Source organism: Mytilus galloprovincialis, chromosome 5, assembly GCF_965363235.1.
Source record: "Mytilus galloprovincialis chromosome 5, xbMytGall1.hap1.1, whole genome shotgun sequence".
NCBI lineage: Eukaryota > Metazoa > Mollusca > Bivalvia > Mytilida > Mytilidae > Mytilus > Mytilus galloprovincialis.
The window spans coordinates 28,473,140-28,500,943 of record NC_134842.1 but is presented as its reverse complement, the minus strand read 5'-3'; the positions used below and the strand labels follow the sequence as shown (position 1 = coordinate 28,500,943).

The window sequence follows — 27,804 nt, the reverse complement described above, 5'->3', positions numbered from 1 at the left end:
ACACAGGCTCTTGAGAGCCTCTAGTTCGTAAATCTTAGTAATCTATTACAAAAATCTTCTCCTTTGAAACTACTTGGCTAAATTAATACAAACTTGGCCACAATCATCTTTGGGGTATCTAGTTTAAAAAATGTGTGGCGTGACCCGGCCAACCAACCAAGATGGCCGCCATGGCTAAAAATAGAACATAGAGGTGAAATGTAGATTTTTGCTTATATCTCTGAAACCAAAGCATTTAGAGCAAATCTGACTTGCGTAAAATTGGTCATCAAGTGGAAATCTATCTGCCCTGAAACTCTCAAAAATGAATCGGACAACCAGTTGTTGGGTTGCTGCCCCAAAATAAGTAATTTGAAGGAAATTTTGCAGATTTTGGTTATTATCTTGAATATTATTATAGATAGAGATAAACTGTAAACAGCAATTATGTTCAGCAAAGTAAGATCTACAAATAAGTCAACATGACCAAAATTATCAGTTGACCCCTTAAGGAGTTATTGCCCTTTATAGTCAATTTTGACCAATTTTTCGTAAATTTTTGTAACTTGTATAAAAATCATTTCTAAAACTATTTGGCCAAATTTAACCAAACTTGGCCACAATCATAATACTAGGGTATCTTTTTAAAAAAAAAGTGTCTAATGACCCCGCCTACCAACGAAGATGGCCAACATCTGTAAACACATTAACAGGTGAGCGACACAGGCTCTTGAGAGCCTCTAGTTCGTAAATCTTAGTAATCTATTACAAAAATCTTCTCCTTTGAAACTACTTGGCTAAATTAATACAAACTTGGCCACAATCATCTTTGGGGTATCTAGTTTAAAAAATGTGTGGCGTGACCCGGCCAACCAACCAAGATGGCCGCCATGGCTAAAAATAGAACATAGAGGTGAAATGTAGATTTTTGCTTATATCTCTGAAACCAAAGCATTTAGAGCAAATCTGACTGCGTAAAATTGGTCATCAAGTGGAAATCTATCTGCCCTGAAACTCTCAAAAATGAATCGGACAACCAGTTGTTGGGTTGCTGCCCCAAAATAAGTAATTTAAAGGAAATTTTGCAGATTTTGGTTATTATCTTGAATATTATTATAGAAAGAGATAAACTGTAAACAGCAATTATGTTCAGCAAAGTAAGATCTACAAATAAGTCAACATGACCAAAATTATCAGTTGACCCCTTAAGGAGTTATTGCCCTTTATAGTCAATTTTGACCAATTTTTCGTAAATTTTTGTAATCTTTTACAAAAATCTTCTCCTCTGAAACTACTGGGCCAAATTTAACCAAACTTGGCCACAATCATTATTGGGGTATCTAGTTTTAAAAATGTGTGGCGTGACCCGGCCAACTAACCAAGATGGCCGCCATGGCTAAAAATAGAACATAGAGGTGTAATGTTGATTTTGGCTTATATTTCTGAAACCAAAGCATTTAGAGCAAATCTGACATGGGGGTAAAATTGTTTATCAGGTCAAGATCTATCTGCCCTGAAATTTTCAGACAAATCGGACAACCTGTTGTTTGGTGGCTACCCTTGAATTAGTAATTTAAAGGAAATTTTGCAGATTTTGGTTATTATCTTGAATATTATTTTAGATAGAGATCAACTGTAAACAGCAATAATGTTCAGCAAAATAAGATCTACAAATAAGTCAACATGACCAAAATTGTCAATTGACCCCTTAAGGAGTTATTGCCCTTTATAGTCAATTGTTAAAAAATTTCATAAATTTTTGTTACTTTTTGTAAATTTTTAGGAAATATTTTCCACTGTAATTACTAAGCCAAGTTCATTATAGATAGAGATAATTGTAGCAACAAGAATGTTCAGTAAAGAAAGATCTACAAAAACAGCACCATCACCAAAACACCATTTTGTCATGAATTTATCTGTGTCCATTGTTAATATGCACATAGACCAAGGTGAGCGACACAGGCTCTTGAGAGCCTCTAGTTTTAAATGCACGTAAACAATTGACAAGCTATATATCTAAATGTAGTGAAGTCCCTATGTCGATAAGAATTTCAATGACAACTACTGGTCGATTTTTTATCTGTTATACATGTTATATTTGTAATGGCAAATTTAATTCACAGAATCCAAACAGTCTGCACAATAAGCCACTAATTCGCTGCCTTAACCTAGTAAAAATTTTATTTGGATTTGTTAGTTTTTGCAAAAGTTTGTTTAAACACTTAAGAAAAATGTTGAATATTAATCTTGTATTCAGAAAAGATTTTAGTACATACTGAGCACAGTATATTTTTCTTTTACAGTGACATAATCATTCACTTGCAAGGTTCACAACAGATATATGGTCACAGGTTTGTCTTAGCTGCTAGGAGTGACTACTGGGGTCTGCCTGATCTATCTTCTGTCAAAGAACTGGATTTAACTGGTAAGGAGGCAAAGTATTATTCTATGATTCTGCTTATGATAAGCAATTGTGCATTATAAGAAGATTTATTTTGTTAATTACCGTAGGTACTCGCTTATAAGTCGGAAGTTTGGGAGAAAAATTCAAAATCCAGTGAGGGGTACCGACTTATAGGCAAGATCCCAAGACCTGAGGAAAAATCCAAGCTCAAGAAAAGTGGTCAGATGTGAATTTCCTGGCCAAAACTACGTTTGTGATATCCAATCCTACATAAATCTTGCATTTATCTTTTGGTGAATGTTTTTGTTTTAGCATGTTAAATATTGGGACGCTAATGATCATCTTATGCAACAAAGAAATCAATATACAACTGCAGCAGAAATATCCCAATTTATGAATTACTATAATTGAAACTTAGAGACTGAATTTTAGAAAAGTCAAATTAAAATTGGAATGCAGATAGATCTAGAGTACTGATTTTATATGTTGTACTTTAGATAAATTTTTTTTTTCTCTAAATGGTAAAAATAAACCAGCTTTTCTTGTAACTATTCATCATGAATAGTATTTTTTTTGTCATTTAGTCTTTAAAAAACAGGAATATACTTTTTGGTTAAACTGATAGTTGTGACTTACAATACTTTTAAATACACACAATTGGGACTTACAATACTTTTAAACAGACATAATAGACCACTTTCGAGTTTGTCTGTCACCGGAAAAAAAACTTGTCAATTATGCGCGCCTTAGTGACAATATTTACCAGATAGAGGGGATCGCCTGTATCCCTGCACTATTAACGTTCATCAAGCATCTTAGTGATCGTCATTGTGCACATAACCTAGAAATAATGTCTGTTCTGTAGGTACTTAATCACAATTCCTTAATGACAGCAGTCCTGATTGTCAATTATGAGATTTAAATTTGCCTTATAATTCGTGCAATATAGTATTATCGTTTTTCAACCACTCGCTCCACATTGGAACAGAAGTGACGATGCCCCTAAACGCACAAATGTTGTTCACTAAAACCAAAGTTTTTGATGGAAATGCATTAAACTTGAAAGTTGTCTATTGTAACTTACAATGCTTTTAAACAAATTTCAGATATCAAGTATGAAGTAGCCAATGCATTGATGAAGTGGGTATATACAGATGAAATTGATATAAAAACAGATGATGTCTTCCTATTAGAATTACTGAGAGTGGCCACCAGGTTTAAGCTTAAGGTGCTTCAAGAAAGGTAACAAGAAGTTATATTATGGTTGCTTACTGAGTTACTTTTGCTTCTGCTGCACAAGCTTGTGAATACTTCAAGGGATAGTATTCCTCAGTAATAGTCATTTAAATTTTTATAATACAGTTCAAATGGTTCATCAGTCTACTACAGCTCTGATGTCTGCAGTGGGGGTCTCATTGGGGGGGGGGGGGGGGGTTCGGATCCCGGATCCTGCTTACTGTTTTGTCCGATTCCCGTATCCCGCTTACACTATGTACGTAAGCAATTCTCATTTTTTTGTCATTTCCCGAGTCCCGCTAGACCTCATTTCCCGTTTTCCCAACACAATAATTTGACTTTCACGTGTCACGCTTACAAAAAATCGGCAATCCCGCGTCACGCTTAGACCCCAATGAGACCCACTGCAGTGAAGGTGAAATGTTAATTTCTAGCATCTTGTTTAGGCCAAAAAAAAATATATGTCTGTTTCCTGCTTCCAAGGCAAATAAATCAGGGTCGGTAGGTCGGGATTTTTTTTTTTTTTTTTTTTTTTATTTTATTTTTGCACTCCCTGTCAGATTTGCAGTCGGTTACATGTCATGTTTGGTTAGGGTCCTGTACCCCAAAATGATTTAATCCCTTTAAAGAAGCTTTAATTGAATAATCCTCCCAGTGCTGACATTTTTTAAACCTTAATTGTAGCACATTTGTGCTGGGAGCAGCCATTTTGATTGTTTGGGCATAGTAAAATGCGGATCTGGATCGGACCGGAAATGAATTTTTCCGGACCGGAAACGATTTTTTTCCGGATTTGAATAAAAAGATCTAGGGTCGGGGGGGTTTGAGTCGGGGTCGGTCGGGAAACAGGAAACAGACATATATTTTTTTTTGGCCTTACCCAGTATCTCTCGTTTGCTAAATGCAAAAATCATTGTACTAAAATCCTCTCTGGTGAGTACCAAACTTTAAGTTAATATTGTAGAATGCAATATTTCCTTAGATGCAATAGTTTAAACACATTGGAAATGCTCTGCCTTTTATGTATAATATTTATGAAGGAAGATCAGTAAAAATATTGACCGATTGCCTTTTTACTTTACAATGAAATCTATGCGATATATTCTATACTCTATTGTGATAAGCTTTGTTGTGATAAATATTTGTTCTTATTGATCATCAGAAAGTGTTGAAGTTTGAATGAAAGAAATATAAAGATATGTAGGACAAATGACTATGACACAACCACGCACAAATAAAAGATTAACAAAAATTGGCATCCTGATGTCAAAGGATTTCAACAGTTGATAAGCTCTCAAATATTATTAACACCAACTCATTAAATGACCTGTAAAAATCATAGGTAGATAGATTTTGATTTCTAATTTTGAAGTCTTTTGGTGGTTGGTTTTTACACCACATCTCCTTATTTTTATATAGTGGTGTGATTAGAGTGGTTTTATATGTTACCAACCTTCCATTTATTATCATGCAATACTATAGATTCATTATTATTCATTGGATACCAATTTTCGTTGCTTTCATGGGTACAAGTGAACCACGAAATTAAAGGTTCAACGAATATCAAATTTCCCATAGGCTTATATGCAGACTTCAGCAAAACCATGAAATTTAATATCCACAAACATGCAAGTTTTTCGTAATCCACGAAAGTTGGTATCCACGAAAATAAATGAATCTACAGTAATCTCTTATCAGTTAATGGTGAATTTGTATTACCTGACTTTTTGTTGTATAGCTCAATTATTGGACCTGTATTAAGAATTGTACATGTAATGACAAATCAGGGATACAGTTATGTCTTATATTATTGCATAAAAAAACAAAGTCAGATATGATTCAGTATACTTTATTCAGAAATAATGTAAGCAGAAAACATGGACCAGTGTCTACCAAACATTTTCTCAGTACCATTATGACCATCATGGCGGATTGTTAACTTATCTCCCCTCTTTAGTTCCATTACAGCATTCAAAGAACCTTGGGAGAACTTTAATCCATATGCACCAACAGTGCTCTCATTATTCTTCCATAAATGGCAATGCAGATATTGACTACCACCTGCCATTACTGAGCTCGATACAAGATATAAACCTGTCTTTTTCACAGTAAAAACACCAGTTGAAGAATCATAAATTTTTCCTGTATTTAGCCAGACCTTGTCAAATTTTATCACTTCATTTGCTGCTAAGTTTGTATTTTTAGTAATTGAGGCTGTAAATGCATCACATTGGCTACCATGGGGTTCTAAAAATATAGAAAATTTTGAATTAGAAATATAACTTGAGCCAGAAATTTATTGTAAAAGAAAAAATAATTATATAAATAAAAAAATTATCACATGTGGAATGATTGTAAATTAACTATCAATCAATATTTTAATGACATTGATTTAAGCAACAAGTTAAAGCATAAGAATATAGTAATACACATAATAAACAGCACCTGGTGATGTTTTATAGCCTGACCGGTTTCTGTCCACAAGAGGTCATGAGAGACAGAATGGTGTATTAGGTCCGAGTACACAGTTATCGTCCCTTGATTTTCGTTGTCCACGAATATAGTCCCTACTGTGGACAGTGTGTTACTTGTCAATTTTTTTTTATACCCCTTCCAAATTTATTTATTTATGTTTTATGCCTCAAGTAGCAAGAAGGGGGATAAAATTACACTGTAAAAAAATTTGATTCATGAATTATAATGTAAAGTAGTGATTTGGTCCAGTTGAAAAAGGTAAAAAATTAGCATTTCGGAAGCTGTCAAAAGATTTCAAGCCCCCCTTCACATAAAATTGTCCATATTTTGAGTTAGAGCTGATGAAGTTTTCTATAATTTTGATATAATTTATCCCAAAAGTAGTACAACACACTGTAAAAATATTATGGAGAAAGCGCAGGTGGGATTTTTTTTATTTCCATTTATTGTCTAAAGGAAATGCACTACGAAATAACTGTGTACTCGGACCATTAGTGTTTGCCCCCTATTTATATAGATATGGTAACATGGTAAAAAGCAAGTGAATGCAACACATGTAAAGGATATTTACTTAATATGACATATAAATCATATGGTATCTGCTTAAATTGAAGTAAACATGATTAATTCAACTCACCACTATTAATCCTTGGTGTTCTGATTTTGCACATCATATCCAATAAATCTTCTGATAGTCCATTCTCTGTAAAAGTAAAGGTGTTTGTTAGTCTCAAACAGTTTTAGATATTTTGTAAGCTGTGCACAATTTTAGTGAATTTGTTAGCCTAGCTCAAATTTAGTGACTTGGAAACATTGCTTGCTGTAGAAGATATGATGGAATTTTTTCAAATGCTGAATATTTTTATGAAAAAAAAATCTTCAAACTGGTACACTTAAATGAATTTTAGTCAAATGGACTATGGTTGGGTGTTGTTAGTTGAAATTGTCTGTTGTACTGTCCAATATTTTGATAATACCTGTTATCACATTTATGTGTTTTAACATGATTGAATAAGATCTTTTTGTATTATTTGTAAGCACTTGAACCTTGTAAATTGAAAGTGAGAATAGTTTTGTATTTGACATGGAAAAAAGACAAGAAATATGTGTACTATTCAAAGAATTTTAAAAGTGCAAAATGTTGATTAACTTACCTTTGTTGCAAGAAGCCAGTACATTGCGGATTTCCATCATAGCAATTACTATTAGAATATTGCATACAAACTTCATGTTCATCAAATATTTCAGTTGTAGTTAGTATACTGTAGAGGACCTGCACTGTTGTTGTTCTTTTATATACATGTAAATATCATGCCATGTATGACAAGTATCATGTTTAAAATGAAATCTATTAAAATGTAATATGATAAGCTCACATTCACATGCAATATTTCAAACAAGACTGCATGTTACCTTATGCTCGGTAAAGAAAAATATACGCAACCACTTATGAAAAAAAATCCAATGAATATTTCTTTTGAAATCATCATTGAAAGAAATTTTGAAATACTATTCCATGAAATCAATAGCATTTCATTTTACAAATGATTTTTTAATTTTTTTTTCTCTAAAAAAATCACCAAAAATGAAAGTGTTGTATAATTTTAAGCAGCTGTTAATTTTAATGAAGAAATATTTTAAATCAGAAAATTTTCAAAAGTTATATATACAGACTTGTTGGAATATAGTAGATATAGAGCATAATGTAACTTTTTATTAATAACCAGGACATGTACCATTACCAGACTGCAGTTGTTGACACAGTTATTTCCTTCTCATAAATGACAAAATTACAAACAAAACACATAAATGTACCTTATCGCACCGCTGCGCATGTAAATTATCACATTGTGATTGGTTAAACGAAGTCACATGGTGACCCCCTATGGATCCGTAGGAGGTAAGTAAATTTCATAGAGGGTTCACGACATCACGTCTACTGTTAATGGTGATGTCATCTATTAATGTTGTTGTGTTTTATTGTTTATTTGTCTACAAAACGCAGCACAAAGAGTACCATGTTCAATAAATTAGTTATATGGATCATAGAGGGTGAATAAAATTGATATTAAGGTGAATATGTCAGTTTAGCAGGTTTCATCTCACCTTGACCTCATTTTCATGGTTCATTAGTCATCATTGTTAAGTTTTTGTTTTTTGGTCTGTTATTCAATTACCAGAAGCAATAGATTAGCTTTATTTAGTCTTTGGAATAATTGTATGGTGTACAAATGTCTGTCTGACAGGTTTTTTTCTGACCTTGACCTCATTGTCATGGATATTTAGAAATTTTAAGTTTATTTAATACTTATAGTAAAACATTTATTTTAAGATTTTCAACATAAAATCAATATCAGTAAAGCAGACAAGACTTTTCAGCATGTGCACTCTTATTTAAGATATACAGTGTAACCTGTGTAATCTGACACACACCGGGGGACCAGAAAAAAATGTCGGATTAAGTAGGGTGTCGGAATACTCAGATTTTTTCTGCAAGGATAGGCATATTTTGGGACCATGAATATGTGTCGGTTAAAGCAGGATATTGGAATACTCAGGTGTCGTATTAACCAGGTTACACTGTATATTCATTCTATTTCAATAGATGCGAGAATGGATTGATGTCATTTGTGAATATGAAGAATTGTATCAGATTTTATCAGACAGCTGAAGAAATATCTGCCGAACTACTGAAGCAACATTGTTCTGAACTGATATCTAACCACTGGGTAGGTATAATATGTTGGATGTTAGAAGTTAGACCTAATTCAAAGCGACCATTTTGAAAGAAGATTTTTTTAATGGAGCATAGTTCTGATTATATATGTTGTTCTGAACTGGGTAGGTACAATGTGTTGGATGTTCTAATCTAATTATCTATAAATGAAAGCAACCATTTTGAAAGAAGATCGTTTTAAGTTGCATAGTTCTGATCATATATGTTGGACAGTCTAATATCACAAAAATGCCTGATTAGAAACAATTATGTCATTACTGTTTAGCAGTGTAATTTACACAATTTAGAAAGTGGTTAGTGCAACCTCACCTGAAAAGGATGTTTTCCATAGGTTGATTTGGTACTTTTATCATTATGAAATTATTAAGGTATAAAAAAGCTTATCACGTGGTATTGCTGAATATTACCTTTTACAGATAGTGCTAATACCCATAGTGTAGGAAATGAATAATTCATAATATAGTTGTACTATATTCTTACCTGTAATTAGCAGTTAATTAAATGACTTATTAAGGTGACATATGTTTTCAGAATGATTTTACTAGTGATGATTTTGAGACAATGCCAGCACCATTACTGTACAGTATGTTTAAGGCTAAGACTGAATTTCCTCTACACACTGCCATAAGAGCCAAAAGGGAAGATGTTGTTTTCTTATATCTCATGGAATTTGACTCTCAGGTAAACTTGTTGTACATTGACATTTAATTTAAGTTTTAATGTTTTTAATGTTTAATTGTTTAATTGTTTAACAGAATATCGACCTTAGTATTAGTATGCATGTTTATATGAAATGTACCTTTCTAAGAGTGTATGATAAATTAGGGTTTTTGACCCAGATTTCACAGTACACTGAAAATGGAAATTGACTAGTGCAAGTGAGGTATTGTGTGCAATGGACTCACAGTTTTGTCACTATTTTCATAGACAAGGTCAATGATGCAGGTTTTTGACATCTTGCATTCTCTTTGTACACTGCTGATAAAAACCAATATCACTCAAGTAGCATGACATGGAATTTAATTATCATTACGAAAGATCGAAGGAAGTTTGGTGAAAACAGCTGGCATGTAATTACCTTGGCTGTTATAAATGGTGAAGAAGATTAAATTTTTCTGATTGTTGTGATGTTACTGTATTCCAAAGATGAGTTTATAAAGCCATTCATAGGCTATAAAAGTGATTTTCTCAGTCAGAAAATCTACTGTTTAAATTCTTAGATCATATCCCTGCCTATCATAGTAATTGAATTAATATTGCTGGATATGCCAATACATATAATTAATTGTATTTTGTTTTTCAGTTATCAAATAAGTTGAACGAGGTTGATGGTAAAGGTGACCTTCCTCTTGACCTTGCCCTACATTCTAGACAAGAAAGCATTGCACAGACCTTGATTAAACACAGAGTTGATGTAAACAGGAGAGATAACTCTGGAAAATGTCTGTTACACAAAGCAATTAAAAGAGGTATGACTTGTATTTCATTGAAATTTTAATTTTTACAAACATTTTTAATAGCATCAAATAGAATTTAAAAATTTATGAATGAAAATATAAATTCAGACCTAAATAGTAAAAAAATATTGTACAAATACAAAATAATAAACCTAGAATGCTATTTATAATATTTGCCATGAAAATGGATTAACAATTTTAGTATTCATGTTAATTTGCTTTCTAGCAGTGGCAGCACACCACAAACGTTTAAAATTGGTTGCTCATAATTTATAAGATTCCTTAACATAATATGTGTTATTCATATATATCCTACCATACCCGTAGTTCAGGGGGTTCGTCTGAACCCCCCCCCTTGAAATCAAATTGTGACTGTTAAAGTCAACGTTTTGTTCAAATTGTGACTGTAAAAGTCGAGTTCATGAGTCCAACGAACCCCCCCCCTTAGAAATTTTTGGCTACGGGCCTGCCTACAGTAACTTATCTAATTTAATCTAATAGAAAACAAATTAAATGATTAAAACAAATGTGTCTGATTTATGAGCATTTCATTCATACAAAGTTTATGAAAAGAGGCCAATTACCTATCAGAATAGCTGGTGTTTGGTAGTAAAGGCATTTTCATATCAAAACAAAGATTTTTATTCTCTTTGCTTCAGGAGATGAGTTTTCTGCAGAGTTCTTGATCACAAACAAAGCTGATGTAAACATGACAACACATTTAGACAAAGAAACACCCTTACACATGGTAGCATCATTTAACCCTGATGTGTCTAGTCCAGATGTCATTAAAGGGATGGCAAGGATAGCACAGAAACTGTTGGAGCATGGCAGTGATCCAAATCAACAGGATACTGCTGGAAGGTATGGAGTATAAAAAAGAGGGTCATACAAAAAGAGAGGGGAAGAATACCAAGTTCATTCACAATAGTAAAAAATAAACATGGCTAAAAAATCAAAAAACATCAGACAGACAAACAAACAAACAACAGAACACAAATAACATACAAGACTGAGCAATACAAACACCACAAAAAATGGGGGTGGGGGGGTGGGGGGTGGGGGTGGGGGTTGGGGGGGGTGATCTCAAGTGCTATGAAAAGGTAAGCAGATCCTGCTCCACATGTTGTACCCATCAGGTTGCTCATTTAGTACAAACCCAAACATATTAACTTATAATTACAATTGATTACTGGTAAAAGATTTACAAAACTGAAGTAATTTGTATTGGAAAAATACAAGATTTAGAGAAAAACAGCAGTGTGACAGTCGATATAGATAGGGAGATGTGGTATTATGATTGTCAATTAGACAACTACTCATCAGTGACTAAAGGATTAACAACTTTAGGTCACTATACAATCTTCAACAAGAACAAAACCATTGGAAAATGTGTTAAATTAGTAAAATGTCCATTTTTTTTTGTTTTATATTATTGATTATCCAATGAAACTTTGTTTGGATCAATTATCAAATCTTATACCCAGTGAACAATCCAGCATCTTTGTGAACTCCTCAATTAAAAAAAACTAATTAATAAATTTATATTTTATAATAAAATGTTGATTCAGCAGTCTCGCTATCACCCAAAATCTCTTTCTTTTGTATTTCCAGTACACCATTACATTGCTCTGTGTTCTGTAAAAATGAGGCAGTGATGCAGGTCTTACTAAACAGTAGTAAAACCAACCTGGAACTGAAGAACCTCGAGGGACATACAGCATTATGGCTAGCTATACAACAGGTTGGCAGAATTTTCATTTATGAAATCAATAGTATCATTACAATTTATGTTTACTGGGGATTTTTTTTTTCAAGGGTAACAATTTTTGTGGATTGAGAAAAATTTGTCATTCTTTGCACATCTTTACCATCCTGGGAATTAAGGTGGTACCCAACACTTGCACTAAAATTAATTTGGCTCGTTTAATTTTCATAAAATTTTGTCAAAGTACTTTCTTTTAACCCTTTAACAAAAATATAAAAATTTCAAAAAATTTGAACAAACTGTTTTGTCAGAAAAATTACACTGGTTATATATCAGTTTGACAAACACTAATTTTTATCATTGAGAAGCTTTATATTCCCTTTACAACACAATGTAATCAAAACGTTTAGCTGACTTTACAGAGTTATCTCCCTGTAGTGTTAGGTACCACCTTAAACCATGAAATCCACAAAATTTGTATACAAAGAATAATAATAAATCCACAGTAGTTGTTAATTTGATACACACTTTACAGATTATTTTTTTACACAAATAGTATGTAATTTTAGAATAAAGGAAGACTTGTAAACGTATATTTGATGTTGAAATATGATATCTTGTGTTTCAAAAAAGTTAATATAGTATACTTTTTTCATGCTTAAAAAAAATGTAGAAATACAATGCAAGTAAATTGAAGTTGTAGTAGAACTGATGGTTAGATTTTTTTGTTTTGTAGAAGAGAGTATGTGCAGATATAAAGTATTTACTTGTTGTCAAAATTTTTGTACTTTAAAGTAGAAGTTTTATGTGTACAGTAATTCCTCTTCTATAAGACCACTGAATGTCTAGCCATTACAAGCAAGCAATCAATCTTTTATAAGACCTCTAATGCTGTCAGTATTTACTTTCTTCTTCAACCTCTAAGTAGAGGTCACCTTTTTTACAAAGCTACTTTCTTCTGCTGAAAGACTGATCTTATGAGAGAGGACTACTGTTATATAAGATAGCACAAATAGTTTTATTGTCGAGCCTGCAACTTTTGTTGCAGAAAGCTCGACATAGGGAAAGTGATCCCGCGGCGGCTACTTCTTAAAAGCTTTATATTTTAGAAGGTGGAAGACCTGGATTCTTCATACTTTGTATATAGATGTCTCATGTTATGAAATTTCCGTCCAATGTCCTTGACCTCATTTTCATGGTTCACTTGAAAAACAAAAGGTTCAGATTTTTTGTAATGTTAAATCCTCTCTAATTATAAGTAATAGGACAACTATATTTGGTATGTGTGTACCTTGTCAGGTCCTCATGCCCATCAGACAGTTTTCACTTGACCTCGACCTCATTTCATGGATCAGTGAACAAGGTTAAGTTTTGGTGGTCAAGTCCATATCTCAGATACTATAAGCAATAGGTCTAGTATATTTGGTGTATGGAAGGACTGTAAGGTGTACATGTCCAACTGGCAGGTGTCATCTGACCTTGACCTCATTTTCATGGTTCAGTGGTTATAGTTAAGTTTTTGTGTTTTGGTCTGTTTTTCTCATACTTTATGCAATAGGTCTACTTAATTTGTTGTATGGAATCATTGTAAGGTGTACATGTCTAGCGGGCATCAATTGACCTTGACCTCATTTTCATGGTTCAGTGGTCAAAGTTAAGTTTTTGAGTTTTGGTCTATTTTGATACTATATGCCATAGGTCAACTATATTTGGTGTATAGAAATGTTTTATGATCTATATTTCAGGCATGTAGGTTTTATTTGACCTTGACCTCATTTTCACGGTTCATTGCTCAGTGTTAAGTTTTTGTGTTTTGGTCTGTTTTTCTTAAACTACAAGCAATAGGTCAAACTATATTTGTTGTATGGAAAAATTGTTAAAATGTCTGCCTGGCATGGTTCATCTGACCTTGACCTCATTTTCATGGTTCATTAGTCAATGTTTAGTTATCTTGGTTAATGTTAAGTTTATGATACAGTTGTAATAAAGCTTTAAATTTAGGACTATCAATATAATATCAATGATTATTAAAGAAGGGCGAGACATTTCAGCATGTGCACTCTTGTTCTTCATTTCTATTACTTTTAAAGGTGATGAAGAATACTGGGAATTTTGTAGTTTATTTAGCTATTTATTGAATCTTAAGTACTTATTTTCACAGGACAGTGTTCAGTTAAATCACTCACAAATGGTAATAATATGATCTCAAATATATATATTTTATTCCTTTTGATATGGTATGTTAAATATGCTTGATATTTTTTTGCTCATCTTTACAATTTTTGAATGCGATTTTAGCTTTTTATTTTTGTTTGCTTTAAATCTGTTTAAAGATTTTGCAATCAAACTTGGCCATAATTTTTTTTACAGTGTATTGATTTTCAATCAGACAACATTGTCAAATCGATCAGTTATGTATCAAAAGTTACAACCAATATTTTTATGTACAAAATATTTAGGAATTATTTGGGTTTAATGGAATAAATTTTTTGTTGTTGTTACTTAATTTTTTTCATAAATGTATCTTGAAGCATATTTCTCATTCTTGTATAAACTCTGTGATGTGCCTTATTTACACATTGATTGTAGAGGAGTGTACACACTACTAACTTTAATGTAGAAACTTACAAAATTACCTGGATAGGTTAGTTGGCTATATTTATCTATCTTAATATATAGAAATAAAACCATCTATTTTCAATCTTTTTCAATTATGATTAATGACATTCTCAGAGAGACCTTTTGGGCTATAGTGTTTTTATCTTATTATTTATGTATCTGTTGAGTATAACAACACAACTCTAACCATTTAATCAAACATATTTGAAGCTAAACTTAGTTATTCTTTGATTTTTAAGTACATTGATGTTTCATATGAGAAACATCGCCACATCACATAAAATAGATCATTCAGTGGGGTTAAATTAACCACAAATTCAATAAAATATTTGTTAAAAAGATTTGCAGAAAATATAAGATACATCTATCAACCCAAAACAAATAAAAATATCTAGAGGTTAACATATGGTCTTTAACCATTAACAGGTGTCTATGTAAATTGTAAAGGTCTAACTCATCCCAAGTCTATAAAAGTTGTTTTAAGATGAACACTAAATTATATTTCTTCCACTATCATCAAAGTCTCCAAAAAGAGCAAAAAAGTTCAAATAAAGATATTTTGTTGAATAGTATACACTTGCTGCATGACAAATATGATCTCGGAGTAGATGCATGATTATGCATGATAGAATATTACCACATACATGAAGCTTATATGGAAAATATACATAACATTGGTGAAAGGATGAACAAGGGGAACAAGGAGAATAATGGATGTCACATATTTATTACTATACATGCTATATTCATATTTAATATATAACCAATCCATTTTTTTTTAGAGAAGGGAAATTATCTGTAAACACTAATTTATCTGTACACATACATGTATAGTACTGCTGATCTTTTCAGGATTGGCAAAATATGTTAACTTTGTATAACACTTGATTTTGTGATTTAACCAAACCCATAAAATCCTTAAAAATGAGTATCCATGGAGTTGTACTCCCATGAAAAGTAGCAATATTTATTTTGAAAGAGACAATCATAACAAGTCATTTTTTTCAAGTGCTATGTTAAAAATATTCAACTTTGGCTCTATAACACTCCTGGTAACAAGGGAGATAATAAAAACACTCCTCATATCAAGGGAGGTGATAAATTACTCCTGGCACCAAGGGAGATAATAAAAACACTCCTCATATCAAGGGAGACAATAAATTACTCCTGGCACCAAGGGAGATAATAAAAACACTCCTCATATCAAGGGAGATAATAAATTACTTCTGGCACCAAGGGAGATGAAGAAATTTACTGTTACACAAATCATTTAAGGAGGTAGACCTAGGTTAAGGGAAATAATTCTTAAAATCATCAGTACGTTTGTGTCAACCATTTTTAAAAATATATTCTAAGCTTCTAGGTTACATAGATTATTTTCAATCTGTTTCAGGTAAATGCTTAAAATGCATTGAACTTGACTTTTACAAACGCTCAACTGATTTAAAGAGTTATCTCCCTGAACCAAGGTCTACCCCCTTAAGTTGATACATTTTCCCATGTTTAGCCATTTTCAGCCTAATTTGCATTGATTATATTTTTACTTGAGATTTTTTGACCTTTGTATTCACTTAAGATTGATATAATTTTTACACTTTCACAACTAGTTTAATTGGCATCATTTTACTGATGAAAGTTGTGAAAATTAATTGCTCAGTAAATATTAATTGGTTCACAGAATTTCAGTGTATTTTTGTATTAAATTTTGCACACATTAGATAGTGATTTCCAATTGATGGTTTTCTGTATGTAGGTTGCAGAAAAAGAAGGGGACGTGGAGGAAGTTTATGGAGAAAGTAGTATAGCAGCTCAGTTGTTGAGGAAAGGCAGCTCTGCTGATGCTGTAGAACCTGAAACCGGTCAGTTTTGAAAAAATTTACTGCTACCAAAACATAATTTTGAGGTCATAATTTCTCCTTCTCTGAAACTGGTCAATTTGGAAATAATTATTGTTACCAAAACATAAATTGTATAGGGAATGTTTATATATATAACTATATATGTGCACCTCTTTTTAGCCCATCACTGCCCAATGAAAAGTTTTGTAAAACTATCCACTTTGTGAACCATACTTTTTATATTGAATGCTGGTATGAAAGACACCATCACATTCCCTTAATTGTTTTTATGTAAATTTTGGACTATGATTCAAATCTTAATAGAAAGTATTATATTTGACTAATGACTTTTCAAGTATCTAGACTGAATTTGATAAGATATCAGTCAAAAGGCATACTTTATGTATTTCTGAACTTGACATTTCATCATGAGTTCTTGTCCTGAATAAGAGTGAACTATTTGTCATTAGGCTTTAAGGAAACAGCACATAATCAATGCTGATAAAAAAAAAATTTTGAATGTGTCAAAAATTTAGGTTTCTTTTTTCTATGAATATAAAGCAGTTCCATTAAAAGGTAAAACAGTTATTTAAGAATTGGAAATTGATAAACTAAAACTGTTTTAAAGTTTTGAATTTACAAAACTATAGCTGAATATAGATGATGTAAAAACATGTATAAATATGAATTTCAAATTTGTCTGATAATGCCGTGTCATAGATTAACATTCAATACATAGGCTTATTGAGCATATTAAATCATAGAATATTTTAAAATCTCATTTTGAAAATATTTATGCTGCAAAATTATTTGTGAATAAATATTTTAATTTTATGATTACAGGTGATGTTTTGTTGCATTTAGCCACAAGATGTGGAAATGAGAGAGCTGGAATATTTCTGGCCAAGAATGGTGCAAAATTGAATCTCACAAACAATAAGGTAAAAAGATGAACCATATTTAACAGTTTTACTCTAGTAATTTTTGGGCCCTTTTTAGCTTGCTGTTCAGTGTGAGCCAAGGCTCCATCTTGAAGGCTGTACTTTGACCTATAATGGTCTACTTTTACAAATTGTAACTTGTTTGGATAGTTGTCTCATTGACACTCATACCACATCTTCTTTTATCCATAAACATTTTGCTGAATTCATCATGATTTTAGTTATGATTTAATTATTTAGCAAGATATCAAATACCTTGATTGAAACATATGATTTAAAAAAAAACAACACTTGTTTGTCCTTTTTTGAATTCTGTCATTTGTTCAATGAACTTTTTAAAAGTTTAGAAAATTAAATGTTGTATGTTGTATGTCATCTGATACACATTTTTTCATTACAGGGAGAGACAGGCCTTCATTTAGCATGTGAAAAGGGACTCTTAAAACTGACAGAAATATTATTAGACAAGGGAGCTAACCCAAATTCCCAAACATTAAAACCATCTCACTCAGCCACAGAACAATTAACATTTGATGGAGAACTGCCTCCTGTTTCCCAACAGACACCTCTCCATCTTGCTCTAGTCCACAGACATAGTGATATCGTAGAGATATTTCTACAGCATAAAGGTAAGTGTTATACATCTTCATTGGTCCCTTTAAGTTCTGTAAATACAGGAATTATTTCATGCATATATTATTGTGATTTTCCTCATCATTTTTTAAGAAAATGCTTAATAATCATGTCACTTTAATGACTGAAAACGGGTGGCTGTTTAATGCAAAAGGTCAGGTCAAAAAGATTACATATACTTCAATTTTGTTCTAGATTACAGTAAGATGGCCAGCCCACATTATATGTCCTATTCAGCCTTTGCACATCAAGCCTAAAAATGTATTTCAAGGGACAAAACTGTACACTACAACAGTTTTGGAAGCCTGAGTTTCCACCAATTTTATTGTATGTTATTTGACAGAAACTTTACTGAAATATATTTCATCAGATTTTTTATAAACAGCATAATTTTTTTCTTACTTATTAGTCAAAGCAGCACACAGTGAAGATGGAATAAAGATACTACCCAACTTTAATCTTAAAGATTCTGATGGCCAGACAGTGTTAGGTCTGGCTCTATGGAGCAACCTTCATTCTGAGGCAGCTAGATTGTTAGGAGCAGGAGCTAATATTAATGAGAAGAATTCCGATGGATTGACGTTATTACACCAAGCTATAGAGAAACAGGATACAGCTAGTGCTCTGTTTTTAATAGAACACCAGGCAGACCTTGGTGTAGTGTAAGTTAATATAAGATAAAGTTTTAAAAAAATCATGTAGAAAAGCAGTCATTTATTATGTCTAAGATTACTTTAATGTTGATTTTTATTGAAGTTTGATTTTATTGAGGTTAAGGAATTTTTAACCAAAAAAAAAGTAACTGATTTTTTGAATTTGTAAGATTTAATTCACAAATCAAATAATTAAACCCCAAAGGTTGACTTGGTTATAGAGTAAGGTTACTTCTGGATGACTTATTTATAGCAGTAAAACATAAGTTGAAGGTTGGCATCCATTCTACAAAAAAATTGTTAGGTTTGTAAATTTAAACATTGAAATAGATTCCTGTGAAGACAAATATGCTTGCAACTTTACTTTTTGCATTAGGAAGGACTCCTTTTATTATGTGCATAGCTTGAAAATGAAAAGACAGAAAATCATTTAAGAATCATTTTCAATCTTTTTTCAGCACACCAGATGGGGAAATACCCTTACAGCATGCCATAAAGCGCCATCTACCTGTAGTAGTTGATATTCTGTGTAAAAGGGGAGCTAATATGAATCTACCTGACAAGGAAGATAACTGCCCACTGTGGAATGCCTTGGATTCAGGACAACATGATATAGCACAGATACTTGTAAGTTAATCCTCACATGATCTCAAAACGTGTTTCCGGTTCTAATTTTAGAAAATAAAATTTTCCGATTTGATTTATTTACCTTTCACGATGTTATTAATGCTGTTGAAGAACTGAAATATGACCCTCAGATATCGTAGATTTTAATTGAAGCATTGATTTCAACTGTTAAGAACGGCAAATAGCGTAAAATTGCTGCTTTTATTGGGACAATATTTATGTATTCTGAAAGATATACTCATCCTGCGCATCATGTATCCTCAAGGATACATCCACCCTGCGCATTGTGTATCCTCAAGGATACACTCGCCGCGAAAGGGTTAAAAAAAGTTTGATGGGTAAAACATTGCTGACCATTTATTTTTTTTCCAGTGGATAAACAACTATTGATAATAAACCTGCTCAGATTACTGACTTTTATCTGAAATGCATTTTTTGTGTGCATTGTATTTAATAGTGTTCTCTGTAATACTGTCCATACTATCTGGCTTAGTTGAACATGTTATTTTTATATGACTGCAAAAAGTTATGTGGTGGTATATTGGTATCACGTCGTCGTCTTCGTTGTCACCGTCGTCCGAAGATGGTGCAGCTTCACTTTTACAGTTCTTGAGTTATGTTCCTTTATAACGTTATATGCTTGCAGGGGGCTTCATCTGTATTCCCTATTTATTTATTTAGGATTTATTATTAATTCATATTAATTTTAACCATGACTGTATGACATTTTATATTTCAATATTTTATGATGTATTTAATGAGTAGTTATTGTTGTTAACTCCATTAGTAATTTGAATTGAAATAATATTTGGAATAAGGGAAAGGGGAGGTGAAAAAAAAATTGGGGCGGGGGTCAATTTTTCTCATTTCAGATTTCAGAAAATAAAACGAAAATTTCTTCAATTTTTATACGACCGCAAAATTTGAAAAAATTTTAGTCGTATATTGCTATCACGTTGGCGTCGTCGTCGTCGTCGTCGTCGTCGTCGTCCAAATACTTTTAGTTTTCGCACTCTAACTTTAGTAAAAGTGAATAGAAATCTATGAAATTTTAACACAAGGTTTATGACCACAAAAGGAAGGTTGGGATTGATTTTGGGAGTTTTAGTCCCAACATTTTAGGAATTAGGGGCCAAAAAGGGCCCAAATAAGCATTTTCTTGGTTTTCGCACTATAACTTTAGTTTAAGTAAATAGAAATCTATGAAATTTTGACATAAGGTTTATGACCACAAAAGAAAGGTTGGGATTGATTTTGGGAGTTTTGGTTCCAACAGTTTAGGAATTAGGGGCCAAAAAAGGGCCCAAATAAGCATTATTCTTGGTTTTCGCACAATAACTTTAGATTAAGTAAATAGAAATCAATGAAATTTAAACACAATGTTTATGACCACAAAAGGAAGGTTGGTATTGATTTTGGGAGTTTAGGTCCCAACAGTTTAGGAATTAGGGGCCAAAAAGGGACCCAAATAAGCATTTTTTTTTGGTTTTCGCACCATAACTTTAGTATAAGTAAATAGAAATCTATGAAATTTAAACACAAGGTTTATGACCATAAAAGGAAGGTTGGTATTGATTTTGGGAGTTTTGGTCCCAACAGTTTAGGAATAAAGGGCCCAAAGGGTCCAGATTTAAACTTTGTTTGATTTTATCAAAAATTGAATAATTGGGGTTCTTTGATATGCCGAATCTAACTGTGTATGTAGATTCTTAATTTTTGGTCCCGTTTTCAAATTGGTCTACATTAAGGTCCAAAGGGTCCAAAATTAAACTTAGTTTGATTTTAACAAAAATTGAATCCTTGTGGTTCTTTGATATGCTGAATTTAAAAATGTACTTAGATTTTTAATTATTGGCCTAGTTTTCAAGTTGGTCCAAATGGGGGTCCAAAATTAAACTTTGTTTGATTTCATCACAAATTGAATAAATGGGTTCTTTGATATGCCAAAATCTAACTGTGCATGTAGATTCTTAATTTTTGGTCCAGTTTTCAAATTGGTCTACATTAAGGTCCAAAGGGTCCAAAATTAAACTAAGTTTGATTTTAACAAAAATTAAATTCTTGGGCTTATTTGATATGCTTTATCTAAATATGTACTTTGATTTTTGATTATGGGCCCAGTTTTCAAGTTGGTCCAAATCAGGATTCCATATCAAGTATTGTGCAATAGCAAGAAATTTTCAATTGCACAGTATTGCACAATAGCAAGAAATATCTAATTGCACAATATTGTGCAATAGCAATTAATTTTCAATTGGAGTTATCTTTCTTTGTATAGAATAGTAGTTGATAATATATGTTGGAAATTTGCCAGACATGACTATGATGTCATTTTCTATTTTTATTTGCCAATAACTTTATGTAAATAACTTCATTGGAAATTTGCCAATATAAAATGTTGCTGATGAAGCTTTTTTTCCTTATCTTATCTAAAATGTTTTTAGATAATGTATGTTGGACATTTGCCAGACATGACTATGATGTCATTTTCTATTTTTATTTGCCAATAACTTTATGTAAATAACTTCATTGGAAATTTGCCAATATAAAATGTTGCTGATGAAGTTTTTTTATTGTTTTATACAATAAACAATGTATATTCACTTTTACTACCAACCAATCTTTACCATTCAGTGATAACAAGCACTTTATTTTACATTTTAATATTTTATGATGTATTTAAAAGAGTAGTTATTGTTGCAAACTCCATTAGAAATTTGAATTGATATCAGTTTTGGAAAAAGGGAAACGGGATGTGAAAAAAAAGGGGGGGGGTTTAAATTTTTCTCATTTCAGATTTCATAAATAAAAAGAAAATTTCTTCAAACATTTTTTTGAGAGGATTAATATTCAACAGCATAGTGAATTGCTCAAAGGCAAAAAAAAACTTTTAAGTTCATTAGACCACATTCATTCTGTGTCAGAAAACTATGCTGTGTCAACTATTTAATTTTAGATTTAAAAAGTTTGAAGAAGAAATCTTTAATTGATTTGTAAAATCTTGACATTTGTTTTGTGTAAAAAAAACCAATGTAATGTCAAAAATTTGATCACAATCCAAATTCAGAGCTGTATCACGCTTGAATGTTTTGTCCATACTTGCCCCAACTGTTCAGGGTTCGACCTCTGCGGTCGTATAAAGCTGCGCCCTGCGGAGCACCTGGTTTGTTGTTGTTGAGAGGATTAATATTCAACAGCGTAGTGTATTGCTCTAAAGCAAAAACAAAATTTTTATAAGTCTCATTAGACCACATTCATTCTGTGTCAGAAACCTATGATGTGTCAACTATTTAATCACAATCCAAATTTAGAGCTGAATTCAGCATGAATGTTGTGTCCATACTTGCCCCAACCGTTCAGGGTTTTGACCTCTGCAGTCATATAAAGATGCACCCTGCGGAGCATCTGGTTGAAGTCAGACATTATTTAATCTCATCCTAGGTAAAACATGGCTGTGACCTTGACCTGTGGTCAGCAGGACCTGGTGGCTGCAGACAAACATTATTACACAGAGCATTAGATGAGAATAATGAGTCTGTAGCCTGTTTTCTCATCAAAAGGTTTGTAGATATTTTGTTATTAATGAAGAACTCTACTGTAAACACCATTCATACATTTTTTTTTTATCATTAGATGGTATCTAAGGGGGGAATATGAGGTTTGACCACCACATGATATTTTCTCTGTGGAAAATGGAAAATAGGGTGAACCAAATACCATTCATTTACAAATGAACCAAATATTAGTGGTGGATAGGTAAAGAGAAAAGTGTTGTCCAAACCCCCATAAAATTATGGAATAGTCTTTATGTTGATCTTGTAGTATTTTGATTCTCCTGAATTTTGTTTTCTGTTTGTGTGTGTGATTTTTTACGTGAAAGTATTAAATACAGATAAAACATGTTAATTCTTAATTTTCAAGATTTCTTAATGAATGACAATGGTTTTGTTTTGCTTTTGCAGTGGTTGTGATAAGAATAGTCCAAGAAAACCAGGACCAAATGGTGAAGGGGAGGAAGATGCTAAGTATGTTCATTCACTAAAAATTGGCTTTTATAAAAAGCTTGTCAAATTGTTATGAAGGAAAATAAAGGAAATGTACATAAGATAGCATTCACAAGTTATACAAGATATAATCCAAATATGCTTTAATTGCCGTTTTTGTCTTCACAATTTTTGCTAACAAATCTTCAGTGATGCTAACAAAAATTGTCTGATTCTTTTTCCAGATTTGGGTATACATGTATTTTAATTCCTTTTAAGGTTGATTAAATAGAAAGAAAAAAAATGATACAAAATCAGCACATGCACATAAAAAAATATATGATACATTGCTTTTATTATTGTTCTTCAATTTAAAATTACAGTGAGGTCTTCATCGATCTCAGAGCCCTTCCCCTCAAAAAAAAATTTAAAAAATTAACTCTCCTCACAAAAAGTTTAAGAAGGACTCTAGCAATGGTTTGAGAGTTTTCAAACTTTTGATGTTTGTATTAAGCTATAGATTTTTAAAATATTTTGGCCTGTTTATTTTTTCATGGTGTTTAAATATTAAGTGTTTACCTTTTCCTGGTGTTTGATTCCATTCTATTTTATTTCAGAGAGTTATCTTCACCATTACACCTTGCCTGTTGTTGGGGACTAGAGACTGTTGTACAGTGTTTGATAGAGCATGATGCTGAAGTTAATGTCAAGGTAAAATAGGTTTCATTGGTCAATTTACTTCTTCATGATTGCTTCAAAAAGCCAGAAAGCTATCTTTCAAAACAAAATAATGAAATATTAAAGATCATATGAATATATGAAGACTGATATGTGCACTTATATTGATTACAAAATTGAACTTAATGCAATTTATTTTTGTTATTAATGAGAAAAATGGAACTGGATGAACATTGCACAACCTTAACAAATATCTATTTAAATCAGTGTATGGGTTTTTGGAAATCCAATCTTGACCATTAAGAGGATCTTAAAAGGGAGTCCTTCAATTCTGCATTCGAGAATTTTTTTAGATATTTTTCTCTGTTCTTTACATTTTTCTTTCCTTCACAATTTTAGCCCATTATTCTCCATTCTTAATTTTGTTTGCCCATTTTTCTCCTTTTTTGTGTTCATTATTCTTAATTAGATTTGCCCTATCCAGACTCTCATTGAGAGAATAAATTTGTACATTAATAGTATCCTTGAAATTAATTATATCTTCATATAATGATTTAACAAGGTAGAATAATATGTTACTCTGTATTGGTATTTTATGTATGTTTTACAGGATGCTGATTCCAAGCGCCCAGTTCATGTTGCCATAGAAAATCAGCATACTGTGATTATCTCCCTTCTCTTAGCCCACCCTTCATTAGATCTGACTGTTCGTGATAAAAATGGATTCACTCCCTTTGCTGCTGCCATGACAACTAAAAATAACAAAGCAGCACAGGCCATATTAAACAGAGAACCAACTGCAGCTGAACAGGTATATTTATTTATCGTAAAGTTTAAACAAATAAAAGATGTGGCATGAGTGCCAATGAGACAACTCTCCATTTAAATCACACTTTGTAAAAGTAAAATTTTAAAGGTCAAGGTATGGTCTTCAACATCGAGCCTTGTCTCACACCGAACAGCTTGCGGTAAAGGGCCTGAAAAATGATTAGTGTGAAACCATTCAAACGGGAAAAACCAAAGGTCTAATCTATATAAAAAAACTTTTTTTTCACCTGAAACATAAACAAACTGCTGGCTACCATTTAAAATTTATGGTAGAAATATATAGATTTTACTTCTGGTGTTTGAGGCGACTAGATTATGGAGCATTCTTAGTAGTTCATCAACTAAATCACAAGCTTGTCAATGCTGAGGTTGTGAGTTAGAACTCTGAATGTTGCAGGTGCGTTCATCTCTAATCCTAATTGACAAGGATTGTCAGTTTTCTGTTGAACAGCACTGTTGCTCTCTGGACACTCCTGCTTCCTCCACCATTAAAACTGACTGTCACAATAAAGCCTATAGTCCTGATTGTGACATTAATACCAACAAACAATCAATAAATCTGTCAAAGGAATCAATATTTGTTCTTTGCAAAGTTATTGTTTTCTAGTCATATGCTTTGCAAACAAAATATTCAGCAGTCTTGATTGAAGAAATATCATATTTAACTTGATTAAGTAATAGAATCCTTATGTTATTTTTTATAGGTTGATAACAGAGGTAGAAACTTCCTACACATAGCCATACAGAAGACGGACATAGAAAGTGTATTGTTTCTTATTAGTATAAATGTTAATGTTAATTCTCCTGTACAAGACTCTAAACAGCTAATGCCATTACATCTTGCTGTCATGCATGGATCTGAGATTATCGTCAGAAATTTGGTTAGTTATTTACAAGAAATACCAATTTTTTACAAGATCCTTAGAGATTGAATTTTCAAGATTCTAAACAATTTATGCCATTACACTTAGAGGTCGTGTATGGATCTGAGATATTTGTCAGGAATTTTGTAAGTAAAATACATGAAAAAAATATTTAATTTTCAAGGGTCAAAGAGATTAAATGTTTTAGAAGTGCTTAGCATCTGAGGTTATGGTCTGGAGCTTGATAATAATGATTTAAATCTTGAATTTTGTATGATGTTTTCCTGAAGTGATTGTTTCTTTTCGGACTATAAAATGTCAATATGGATATCGAATAATACAATTATGCCAGTTTCTAAGTTCCTGAAATTTTGCTGTTGGTTATGGTGGTGACATCAAAATTCAAGAAAATTCAAGTTTTCCTCTATTCAAGAAAATTGAAATCCAAGAAAAAAACCAAACCCACAGTATGAGAGTCAGAGCATTAGTGGACCATGAACCAACACAACCCTGTCTGAGATATCTTAGCTACAGGGGTGGACTTCTTGTCTTTGTAAAAATTGTCCGGTAATAATATTTCAATTTGATATTCCTTGATTGTTTCAGCTATTAGCTGGAGCAGACGTCAATGCAAGGAACAAACAAAGAATGACCTGCCTGCACTTAGCAGCAGCAGACAACCATGCCAGTATATGTTCTGTACTTTTAGATAACAGGATAGAGTTTGATGCCTTAGATGAGAACAATAATAATGGTAAGTACAATATTATACAATTATTGACTTTAGATTAGGTTGATACAATAATTTATCAACCTCAAAGATATGATATTCTCGGAGGCTAACAAAAAGGAAAACACAGAAAAAAGAATAATAAAATAAAAAAAAATTATAAAATGAAAACATTTGCATGGCGTCATTAAACTACGTCATTGACATTGCATAGGAAAATCTATATATTTTTGGTGCAGGTTAGCTGTTTCAAATCTTATATAAACCTATCGTTATTTTGCCAGTGGTGATTATAACGTATTATCAGGGAAGATTCCCTTTGCTTTTAGCCAATGAAAAATGAGAAATTGTATAGTCCTATAATGAAATACTTTATTGACCTTTGTGTCATATAGGTCCAAAAGTATTTATATATCGGATGTTAGGCTATTAGCATTCCTGATTGGGTTAAATATACAGAAAAATGCCTTTGATGCAACAAAGTTATACCACAATATTGATGTCTAAAGTAAATAAATTCATGTGGTTTCAGTTTTAAAGAATTTTCTTGTTACAAACACTTCTCATTAAGACATCTCCTTTATTCCTCAAAATGCTTATACAAAAAAAGTTTTTTCTGAATTTTAAACCATGGACATTAACATTATCTTTTTGTTTTCTTCATATTGTAAAATGTTAGCTATATGTCTCATTATAAACCCTTTCGGAAGTGAGCACAAGAAATGAAGTGAAGGGGGTATTTATATACTATTAGTTATTTTCCTTACAAAACATTACAACTGTATTTTTTATACTTATGTTGTGAAAAATTTTGACTGAATAAATTATTTAAATTTTCAGCATTGCACATAGCTGTACAACAAGGCCACCTACAAGCTACTAGAGTGTTGTTAACAGAATCACAAATCAATGCTGAAGCTGTTAATGCAAAGTAAGTATCTTATACTCTTACCCTTCCGGGGCACCATAGATCGCCCCCAGTTTTTGTTAGGGTTCGTGTTGCTTAGTCTTTAGTATTCTTTGTTGTCTTTGTGTACTATTATTTGTTTGTTTGTCTTTTTATTTTTAGCCATGGCATTGTCAGTTTATTTTCAATCTCTTAGATTGACTGTCCCTCTGGTATCTTTCGTCCCTCTTTTATACTTAATCATGGTTATTTTTCTTGGAATTTCAATTTCACGATTTCTGTACCAAACTAGTTTGTAAAGTTTAATTTTCATGTTTTCTTTTTGTTGATTTAAATGAAAGGACATATTTGCCATTTACATGTACATGTAATACTAAATTGACCAAAAATAAAACCCTCCACAAAAATTTCTTGCTGCACAAGAAGACATGGATGCTATGACTTATGTTTTGCAACTTGATTTATAATTTGCATTCAATGAAATATGTTTAAAGGAAAAAATCAACTA

At 32.0% G+C, this 27,804-nt stretch overlaps 2 protein-coding genes across 3 annotated transcripts in view; one reads left to right on the top strand and one right to left on the bottom strand.

Moving 5' to 3' along the window:
- LOC143075542 (rabankyrin-5-like) overlaps positions 1–27,804 on the top strand; it is a 37,142-nt gene that overhangs the window by 6,752 nt on the left and 2,586 nt on the right. The window contains exons 3-22 of one of the 2 annotated variants that reach the window (XM_076250985.1): positions 2,283–2,404; positions 3,490–3,625; positions 8,700–8,823; positions 9,363–9,512; positions 10,135–10,300; positions 10,948–11,152; positions 11,903–12,032; positions 14,158–14,187; positions 16,369–16,474; positions 17,297–17,394; positions 17,795–18,023; positions 18,437–18,689; positions 19,139–19,307; positions 22,749–22,867; positions 23,270–23,332; positions 23,908–24,001; positions 24,579–24,779; positions 25,501–25,677; positions 26,266–26,413; positions 27,230–27,320. In XM_076250985.1, the coding sequence (XP_076107100.1) occupies positions 2,283–2,404; positions 3,490–3,625; positions 8,700–8,823; positions 9,363–9,512; positions 10,135–10,300; positions 10,948–11,152; positions 11,903–12,032; positions 14,158–14,187; positions 16,369–16,474; positions 17,297–17,394; positions 17,795–18,023; positions 18,437–18,689; positions 19,139–19,307; positions 22,749–22,867; positions 23,270–23,332; positions 23,908–24,001; positions 24,579–24,779; positions 25,501–25,677; positions 26,266–26,413; positions 27,230–27,320 (2,811 nt within the window). The remainder of the gene's footprint in view (positions 1–2,282; positions 2,405–3,489; positions 3,626–8,699; positions 8,824–9,362; positions 9,513–10,134; positions 10,301–10,947; positions 11,153–11,902; positions 12,033–14,157; positions 14,188–16,368; positions 16,475–17,296; positions 17,395–17,794; positions 18,024–18,436; positions 18,690–19,138; positions 19,308–22,748; positions 22,868–23,269; positions 23,333–23,907; positions 24,002–24,578; positions 24,780–25,500; positions 25,678–26,265; positions 26,414–27,229; positions 27,321–27,804) is intronic. The other variant, XM_076250986.1, reaches the window with a different exon arrangement.
- Positions 5,453–7,371, bottom strand: LOC143075543 (heavy metal-binding protein HIP-like). The gene is made up of 3 exons (XM_076250987.1): positions 7,249–7,371; positions 6,732–6,797; positions 5,453–5,866 (listed from the first exon to the last, which is right to left on the bottom strand). The coding sequence occupies exons 1-3, from the start codon at positions 7,328–7,330 to the stop codon at positions 5,469–5,471; spliced, it is 546 nt and encodes a 181-aa protein (XP_076107102.1). The 5' UTR covers positions 7,331–7,371; the 3' UTR covers positions 5,453–5,468.

What these genes read in the sequence shown, in the direction of transcription:
- LOC143075543 (XM_076250987.1), bottom strand. Translation starts at nt 7,330, where the DNA reads ATGAACATGAAGTTTGTATGCAATATTCTAATAGTAATTGCTATGATG. An exon ending in ACTGGCTTCTTGCAACAAAG is followed by an intron (nt 6,798 to 7,248) that starts GTAAGTTAATCA and finishes TTACTTTTACAG; the next exon opens with AGAATGGACTATCAGAAGAT. An exon ending in AACACCAAGGATTAATAGTG is followed by an intron (nt 5,867 to 6,731) that starts GTGAGTTGAATT and finishes CTATATTTTTAG; the next exon opens with AACCCCATGGTAGCCAATGT.